This window comes from Chaetodon auriga, chromosome 8 (assembly GCF_051107435.1).
Source record: "Chaetodon auriga isolate fChaAug3 chromosome 8, fChaAug3.hap1, whole genome shotgun sequence".
NCBI lineage: Eukaryota > Metazoa > Chordata > Actinopteri > Chaetodontiformes > Chaetodontidae > Chaetodon > Chaetodon auriga.
Window position 1 is genome coordinate 14,917,248 of NC_135081.1, and position 9,748 is coordinate 14,926,995.

General features: G+C 45.4%; 1 protein-coding gene across 1 annotated transcript; it reads right to left on the reverse strand.

The window, feature by feature from the left end:
* Window positions 1-257: 257 nt before the first annotated feature.
* fam189b (family with sequence similarity 189 member B) lies at window positions 258-9,475 on the reverse strand. Its single transcript, XM_076736817.1, has 14 exons — window positions 7,992-9,475; window positions 7,845-7,901; window positions 7,481-7,588; window positions 7,222-7,338; window positions 6,718-6,825; window positions 6,373-6,533; window positions 6,145-6,244; window positions 5,984-6,056; window positions 4,589-4,880; window positions 4,049-4,410; window positions 3,924-3,965; window positions 2,723-2,898; window positions 2,462-2,608; window positions 258-2,332 (listed from the first exon to the last, which is right to left on the reverse strand). Exons 1-14 carry the CDS (start codon window positions 8,223-8,225, stop codon window positions 2,090-2,092), a joined length of 2,220 nt encoding a protein of 739 aa, XP_076592932.1. The 5' UTR covers window positions 8,226-9,475; the 3' UTR covers window positions 258-2,089.
* Between the last annotated feature and the right edge of the window lie 273 nt (window positions 9,476-9,748).

Below are 9,748 nucleotides of genomic sequence, written 5' to 3' on the forward strand. Positions count from 1 at the left end.
CCAGGATGAGCTTTTACACTGACTGACCAATAGGATTTGAGAAGAGGTGGGGTTAAAGTGGAGCGGGGGAGATGAGCACAGCCAAGGTTACCCTAAATTATAATAATTACAGTCTCACTGATAGAGTAGAAAATAGAAAAATGGACAAAACGGAGACAAAATAATGAATTGAATTAAAGGATTAAACAAAGAATACGAACCTTACAGTACAGTTTGGTATTTTGTTCTTCATAATATGTACAAAACATCAACATAGGTATTTTTATTTGATGTCTATCATTTATTTCATATTTTGAAATACATAACTTGCATTGAAAGTTTTGCCATTGACACTGCATTTAAAATCTGGAATAGGTGTCATATTTAGATACATTTATTATTCAGGTTTCAAGGCTCTATCCTGTTAAGCCTGCCATACAGATATACATTTCTTCAAATAAATAATGTTTTATGCAAGACAGGAGGTAGAAATACAGCTCAGTGCCTTAATAAGGGGGTGTGTATGCGTGTAAATTTTTAAAATTAGTTACATACATATGAGTGTATCCAAAATGTGCCTTTTACCGATATGGAATCAATATCATCACTTAGTGAGCACGCCAAAAAAGACTTTCCAAAGAAAAAACTTCAATCTGACACAAATATTGATACCCTTCAAAATCCAGTATCCAGAGCTGCCAGGCGCATCTATGCTCACTGTCACTGGACTGTCAGCAGTAAGACTTTTTTTTTTCATTGAACCACCCATCCACAAGAGAACCCGTGCCAACACATAGTGTGCCCAACCTTGTAACAAATTTGTCTGTACATTTATTGCAAGAGACTCTTCCTGTCATCAGAGTCGCAGTGCAATTCACACTTCTTTATCTTACAGGATCAGGCCGCTTTAGCCAGTGTCACAGATATACCTGTGCGCTTGAAACAATTTCAAAACCTATCAAAATCAAATTAGGATGCAGAGGCATGTTTGGAGCCATCTGGCAGAAAACTTTGGGAGCATTGCGCATCTTTGACTCTGACCTTCACCTTCAGCTACCTATTAACACAAACACATTTCAAATGGCTACTATCATAGGTCTTGGGTGCAAGAAGGAAAAAAAGTAAGAAGCATTGTCAAAACATGCAGATAAAGACATTCTGAGGACATGTTACTTAGTTACACAGACGGTCAGGGTTGAATGCACAAGGTTCCTGCTGTATTTGGGAGACTGTAGCAAAAACATGCACATATGCAAATCAAACCAACGTATCCAGGGGCCACCCACAGATAATACATTTCAAAGGCTGAGCATGTGTCTGTGGCGTGCAGTAACGTCAGTGTTAAAAATGCTGGCTGCCTTTTTTTTTTTTTTTTTTTTTTTAAGCCAATGTGGAGGTGGGAAAGCATGGAGACAGCGGGAATCTGAATTGCAAAAAGAAAAAGGCAAAATTAGCAACTCAGGTAAGGGTTTTCCATGTGAGAGCGTTTGTCCTCATGTGCAACCTCATCTGTTTATCTTACATTGTACTCAGCTAACTATATGTTTATCGAGATGCATTTTTTCATCAATGGAAGACAAAATAAGGATTTTCATGATCACCTCACCTGAGCGATCCTGTGGATGAATAGCAATGTACAAAATGGCCAGAAGCATATTGCAACCCATAATTATGTAATTGACTGAATGTACATGTAAGTGCGTCTTGTAGCATGAACGCTCGTTGAGGTCTGTCTCCAGTCCAGTTGAGGAACAGAAGTTTCCAGATGAGTATGGAGAGAGGGAGAGGAGAATACAGCAGAAAAGATGCCTCTGGTTGGTTGTCTCGCTGAAACGCCGCCCAGAAATAAGTATCTAGTGACCGTTTCACTGGTGTTGAACAGTGAAAGAGTGTGATCTCGAGGCTGATGTTCCGAGTGACAAAGAGCACCACAGAATAAGGCCATTTGCTCAGCTGGCTTCAGGAAACAGAGGTGACAAAGTGGAAAAGGAGGGAAGACTGTCAGATACCTCCACTAAACTGCCTGATGTCCTCCCATCACCATCTTCCATACAACCTTTCCTTACAACTCGCATGCCTCCTATCTTCCTCCTTCACCCTCCTCTCCTCCTCACAGTGCAGACTCTGAGTAGAGAGCTCCCGATGACCCATGTGGTGGATGGGGTGTCACCAATCGGCGGAGTGACGCAGAGGAGGAGCTCAAATCTCCACAGCTGCGCAGGTGGATCCCCTCTGGTACCCGACCTCCGAGGTGCCGGTTGTGTCGACTGTCACTGTGGGAGTGGTGGTGCCCACGGCGATGAGGGTGATGGTTGGGCTGTCCCCGGTTGGTGTTCCATGGGGTCAGCAACACCTGCGGATGATTTCATAGAGCAGAAATGTAAACAAGGAGCAGATGGCATTACTTGCAGGAGCTGAACTATGCTGATGTAGTGGTCTGGAGATAGGGGGAAGTAAAACAGCTTAATCAGAACTGTCATACTTGTTCCAAGGGCAGGTGGTTGGTGGCGGTGCCCTCAGCACCACTCCTCCTCTTAGGCCCCTGCCCTGTGCTCCCAGCATGCTCAGAGGAGGGTGACAGGTTGCGTTTAGAGCGCTGCAGGAAGCGAGCCACCAAACCCCGAGTCACCTGAAGGAAATGTGAAAAGATCAGAAGATGAAAGATGAAACAATAGTCCAGCTTTTGCTAAGACTTATGGGAAGTGTTGCTTCTGTATTTTCCATCTGCAGTTTTCAGACTCACCTTAAGGTCTCCCAGGGAACGGTGGCAGTCTTTAGGTAAACGCAGTGGTGAGGTGGGGGGAGGTTTGGAGGGGACCTGCACACCTGTGGCTGCTGATTTCATGCTGCCTTTCCTTGGCAGCGCTGCTGCAGGAGGCAAAGAGGTGCGGGGCAACAGACATGCCTCAGAAGATGGACCTTTGAGAGATGGATTTGGAGAAAAAGAAAGCAATTTTGACTTTCATATTTTATCAAGTTATAATTCTGTTACAATCCCAAACTGATCCAGGGGAGAGAGGATGAAGGAAGGAATCAGTTTGTACATTTTCTCATTCTTTTATTGCTGGATTCAGAAGCTTAAGTTGAAATTCAGGGAGAGTCAGACCAAGCAGTCCTGATTTTAAATAAGAGCACAATACTGAATAAACTATATAAAAAGCAAAAGTTCCAATGCTAAATTGAACTCCTTAACTACATTAAAAAGGGAGAAAAGAAGGAAACATGATAACAGCTTCCCCCTGCAGAGCTTCATGGCAAGGAGTTAAAGATAGAAGTTGATAAGAAAACAAAACAAAGCAGCCATGGACTAAGTCCTGACAAAATAGCTCAGAATACACAAACCCTCTGTGTGTAAGCTGGCAGCAGAAAAATGGCCGAGAGGCCCAGAAGTGCTACATCTGATCTTAATCTGTCTTTATTAATTCCCGTCTTTATCAATTTCTTTTTGGACAAAGTGTAGTCATACTGTGATTTGCCAGATTGTCATTATGTTTTGCAACAAAGAATAAGAGTACATGATTTTGTGGTGAAATGTAAGTCAGTAGTTGATCTACCATGAAAAGTACAAACTAGGCTACTTAAACTCTCAAAGATGCACGATCAGATTGAGGAATTACCGTGAAGCCCAGTAACCACTGCAGATGTTTTTGCTATGTTGCATGACAACATTCATAACGTATCATTTGAACATAAAATGTAAATGAGGACCTGGTGAGGCACGTTATTGTATCACTGCTCATTTAGATGCTGAGGAAGAGTTTCATGAATTCCACGCACATTAGGACAGATTTGTCTCCAGTGTTCAAATCTGCAGTAGGATTTGATAAGTGATGGACATTAGGTGCAAATGTTTTTAATTATATCTCATCAGAACAGCTTTTTTTTGCCCTTAACTGCTCAGAGGTGAAATGAGAAAGAGAGAGAGAGACAGTGGTGACTCTTACCTGTGTCTATAGATACCTTACTGCCTCCAGAGCCAAAGTCAACTAGAGAAGAGGACATAGAGGGACAGGTTATGGACACTGAACTAGTAATGCACGAGATGTGCTCATATTCGCGTCTGACCTACCTGTGTCAGTGGAGGAGCCGAGGCCTGGCTCACTGTGTGACCGCACAAGACGTAGGAGCCCGTCGCTGTCCCTTCTTACACCTTCTCCATCCTTCTCACTCCCCCCAGCCCTTCGTCGAAGGTACAGCGGTTGTACCAGGAGGGCTGGTCCGTGCCCCTGCCCGCCGCTCTGCTCCCTGGCAGCTGAGGAGGGTGAAATGGGAGGAGCAGAGAAGGTTGGGGCAGCTCCTTGGTGTGAGGGAGTGCAGGGGTGAACTCGAAACTCTGGGATGGAGGATCGCTGTTGAGAGGCGGAAACCCCTATTGCTTCCAGTTGGGAACAGCTACTAGCTAGCATGGCCTGGCGGCGCAATACTGGAGACCTGCAGGACAAAACAGAAGCGGGTGGAAGAACAATATTACAGGCTCAATTTTTGATTTCAATGTCTGCGTTAACTCGAGTTTATTTCCCAATATGCCTTCTCTATGGTGAGCGACTGTAGAGTCCTTATTTTATTAAATCGTGTGTGTGTATGTGTGTGTGTGTGTGTTTGTCCTCACCTGTACGTGGTAGTCGCTGTGCTGGGTGAAGAGCAGGAGTTGGACCTCTCTCCTCTGAGGAAGCGCCTGGCTCTCGGCCCTCCTGCCAGAGGACTCTCTGGCGTCTGAGACGCGGGGCCACGAAAGCTGATGTACTCCCCTCCATCTCCTCCTTCTCCCCCTTCACCCCTGTTGCCCCTCTCACCCTGGATCCTTAGCCCAACCTCCATCAGACACGAGTCCTCAGAGGGGGAGGAATCATCAGGGATGTCCACAATCTCTGACATGAGCAGAGATCCACTGTCCATGGACACTAATGAAAAAAGGTAATCCTTTATTATGAAGTTAGTTTAACTGTTTATACCGCCTTAAAACACTGTAAAGAGTAACTGTCTTTAATTAACTGCTCATTTCTTTGGATGAAAAAGTATTGTTGCTGTGCTGTGTGTCACAGTTCTAATTTATGCAGTTATTGTTGTGTAAACATACACTTCCTGATTTTGATACCGTGTCTAAACTCCAAATCCCCAAATTTCCTACAAGCACACTGTAGACATTTTAAAACCTCATCGACAGCTGAGGTTGTTCATTTGGTGGCATATGTTAAATAAGGTACGGAACTAACTTCTGCTTTCACTATCGATAAATATATTGATTATTTAGTGGGTCAGTCAAGTGATTGTTTGGTCTACAACATTATTGAAAACCAAGCAAATCCTCACATCAGCGAATGTTTAGAATCACTGCTTGATAAATGACAATTATTCCTTTTCTCCTTATTTCAGTGTTTTTATTTTTTGTGCAGCATCTTTGAGTACCCTGAAAAGCACTATATAAGAACTATGTATTATTATTTGCTTGTAAAAAAAAATTTGAATAATTTTCAGTCTATTAATTAATTGTGAAAAATCATGTTCCCCAAAATCATCATGTTACCACCAGCTTTAATTTTTTACTTAATCATAATGCTCCTTTAAACAAGTTCAAGTGAATATAATACCACAGACGGCAGCCTCTGTGTTGTGCTCTCTGCTATCATTGACTGTAAATACTATATATAGACATGTTTACATGCATATACTGTACATAACCAGCCACTTCATGTATACAATGCAATCTATTACATTACCCATTCAATATGTATTCATTTGCCCTATTTTTATTGTTTACAATTGATAGAAACATAAACAACATGAACGTATGTTGTTGTTCTTTGTTGCTTTTTATTTATCTATTCAATAGTTTGTTTTACCTGTTTGTATGTACATAATAGTCCTATGTTTATTTTCACCTATTTAGTTCAGCTTTGTTCTGTGTGTAACACTGAGAGAAACTTCAAATTCATCCTTGTATGTGTAAACCAATAAAGCTGATTAGATCTCTGAAGCGAAACTGTGACATGTGATGATTTCTCACCTTCTCCGCTGAAGGCAGTAGAAGTTCCTCTCTCTCCAGACAGCTCAGTGCCATGGGGGTCAAACACTGTTGCCTTGACAGTCAACATAGACAAGGATCAGCATAGGCAGCGGAGAGATCACATGTAAGACACACATACACAAACAAACACGCACACTCACCTGGCTTGCAGCTCTTTGTCCAATCACAGCTTCATAAGGAGGGGGGCAGTCAGTGGGGTAGAGGGGAACCGGGCTCTCCATGGAGCCATTATAGGTGATGCTAGATGTTAATACAAAAATATCACACAAATCATTTCCTTCCACTATATCTATCTATCTATCTATCTATCTATCTATCTATCTATCTATCTATCTATCTATACATATGTGTGTGTGTGTGTGTGGTACCTCTGAGCATCTGTTTCAGAGCTGCAGGTGTACTCAGGAGGATAGTAGGGGGGCGGAGGGATGGGTGGGACAAACTCCTCAAAGTCCATGATGTTGGTCAGGAAGGCGTCCTGAGGAGTAGTGCATTCTGGGTTGACTGAACGAGAGCGATGTGGAGCCAGCTAGGCAGGGACAAAGGGGAACATATCCAACGGATAGATGAAAAGGGCGTCCACATCAGTACAGTCTGTTCTCAAATGTAAACCTTAATCCCTGAATGCAGCAGTGTAGTTTACTGCTGGGTACTCGTCATTTGTGTGGAAAAAAGAGCCAGACTGGTGTAAAATGTGCTGCGTCCGCACTCACCAGGTGCACAAGGTCCAGGGAGAATATGTGGATACTGCAGGTCACAGTGGACAGAGTACAGATGATGGTGGAGAGAATGCTGAGACCACATGCGCTGAACAAAAGGTCCTGTGGAGAAATACATATTCAGAAAGTCTAAATCTGACAACATATTTAGCATTTTATTGGTAGAAAAATGTCAGATTTAAAGGAGAGGTTTTTCAAATCTGTCTTAAAACACACTAACTTTGGAGGACATCCACTTACTCAAACTGCTGAGGCTTCATATTATTATCAGATAAACCTTTGAATACATTTTTGCACAAAACAAAGACTTGAGGACACTGAAATCATTTAATGGCCAGTATGAACCGGTGGAAAGATTACAGCAAGCAAAACTTTTTTCAGTGTCCATATGAGCGCCTGACTGTTTTACTGTTTTAAGACAGACCTTAAAAACTTTTCCTTTCATGGATGATGAAAAAAATCATTTGTGTCTCCAGGACATAGACACATCCCGCCCACCTTCAGCTGATGTCTGACTGAGTGACAGTCAGCATTCAGGTAGAGGACCAGGGTCTCCTCCGCCGTGATGGAGCAGGGGTGAGTGGGCACGCAACACGCACACAGACCATTCTCCACCTACACACAGAGGATTGGTGTGAAGCACTGAACTGCACGCTAAAAACACATTCACAGTTATTCCTGGCACGTTCCCCATGCATCTGGCTGGAAGGGCATTTCAGCATGAGGCAGGAGACAACACTTGCATAATGTTGTGTACCTGGCAGGTGAGCATAGACTTGACCATCTGTGCGTTCTGACAGGAGAGCATGGAGCCGGCCAGACTGAGGATCACACACACTGCAGACAGCAGCATGAACAGTGACACCTGCAGAGGAGCACAGAGCCATGTTTTGATTTAGAGCAGGATGTCAAAACTTGGCCCATGCGAGCAAGAGTGTGCCGTAGTTTTATCCTTCCAACCGAAGACTACAGCAGGTATATTTCACTGATAAATATTCAGCCAGAGAAGAAGAACTCGTAAGTGTAGAACCTGGTGATCCAGCATTGCTGCATGGTATGTGGTTTTACACCTATAGCTAAGAGACTTCAATGCTCCTCTTGTGAGATGGAAATATACATACCACCAGCGTCAGAGGTCTCCTCCATGAGATGATTCCCACTATCCCTGATGCGACCACCTGCAGACACCACATACATCAGAAATCACCCTCTTCTGGTTCTCTTTTGTTAAATCAGTACTGAATGTTTCCAGTCAGATTTACACTTACAAAGAAGCCGGCCCAGAATGGACAGGACTGCCTCACACGCGCTGAGGAGGTGAAGGCCATGCTGGTGAACGAGAAGGCCAGGACCATGGCCCCTAGGCCCAGGTGGCACAGCCCCAGGTAGAGGAGGAGCCGTGCCCCACCTGGCCCCCGGCCCGACATGCCTCTGCGGCTGTCAGACCAGCCTCGAGACCCCGAGGCCGAAGCCACGCTGCTGGAGTCTGACGGAGATGGCATGTTAGGCTCGTGTGTGGAGGAGGCTGGGAGGAGTTTCACACTTACTCTGAGTTCATAAAATAAAGCTCAGCTGTGTGGGTAGGCGTGCGGGAGAGCAGAAGAGGGAGAGACATAAATGCTGGCTTCAGAACTCCACTCTGTCAGAATTATGCACCAAGCTCTCCACTGGCAGGTGCCATAGCTTCTGCGCAATGCCCCATGGTGCGCACTGTAGTCCAGAGAGTCCAAGAACTTTGTCAGCAGAAAGTTGAGAATTGAGCAGCCACTACACACTCACAGCCACCGTACTCACCTCATTTGATGTTTCAGCCATGATACTAAGATAGCCTCAGTCAATACAGTGTCTGTTTCACCCCATGCAGTTCACAGGCCGCCTATAGAGTACGGTCAATACACCAGTTCCCTCTCTTATTAAAATGCATTCACACAAATGGGAATAGTTTTTGCAACCTAGTCATCCTTGTGATACTCATTTGCTTTGTGCTTCTCCCGCCTCTCCATCTCCTGCCTTCCACCTCTCCCTCCTCTCGCCAGTGGCATTGCGGTAACTGGAGACCCGAGCAGGCCGCAAATATTCAAGCATCCCAAAGAAAGCAGCTGATCCCTCGTTGTTTCACCCCCTCCCCCCCGCCAGCAGAGATGACATGAGCCGGTCAGTCCGTGCGTCCACTCAGGAGGAGCAACATCCGAAACATGTGCGCTCCCCTCCCGCGACCTTATGTTAGGTCCTCATCGTGGTCACGGAAAAGAAAAAGACGAAGAGATCAAAGCGCCAAGATCACATCGGTTGGGTCGGGAAGCGGGACCAATTACCTCGACATGAACAGGAAATAAAGATCCTCCATCGATTTTCAAACTGCACCAAAAATAGCGGCCGGGCTGGAATGTTTCTTTCCTCACAGGTTTCGATCTTTGACAACTCCACCTCGGGGGGTTTGCGGTGGTCCACACAGGCACCTAGAGTTCCCCCCTCCTCCTCCTCCTCCACCTCCGCCGCCTCTTTCCTCCCTGCAGTCACGCGGGCATCCCGTTCAGCCCGTGTGTTTGTGTGTATGAGAGTATCCCGGACGTTTACCTCACAGCCTCCCACCAGGCGTCACACGAGCATAACAACATAGTTTATAGCCTACCTATGTCCGGGATTACATGTTTAAATCCACCCGAGCTCATCTGTGATTCTTCTTTCACTTCGCCCCTCCCTCTGCTGCCCTCACGTCCTCTCCTCTGTTCCTCGGTACAGCTCTGGCACTGGGAGAAGAATGTATCGTGTTTGCAAACCCAAACCTGCCCTGCGTGATGACAAGGCACGCAGCAGAACGTGCAGGCAACTTGAAGATGCGGCAGAGCGCGCGCACACCGTCGTGGTGCTGATGCTGGAAAGGAGGGGCGGTTGCCCAGCGACAGGCTCCAGCTCCTGCTGCTGCAGCAATGAGGGGGGGGAAAGAAACTGGCCGTGCTGGCCGCTGTACCGGGAGGATAGTAGTTAAAAATGAAGGCGCAAGGGGTCCTATAGTGAGAGTGTC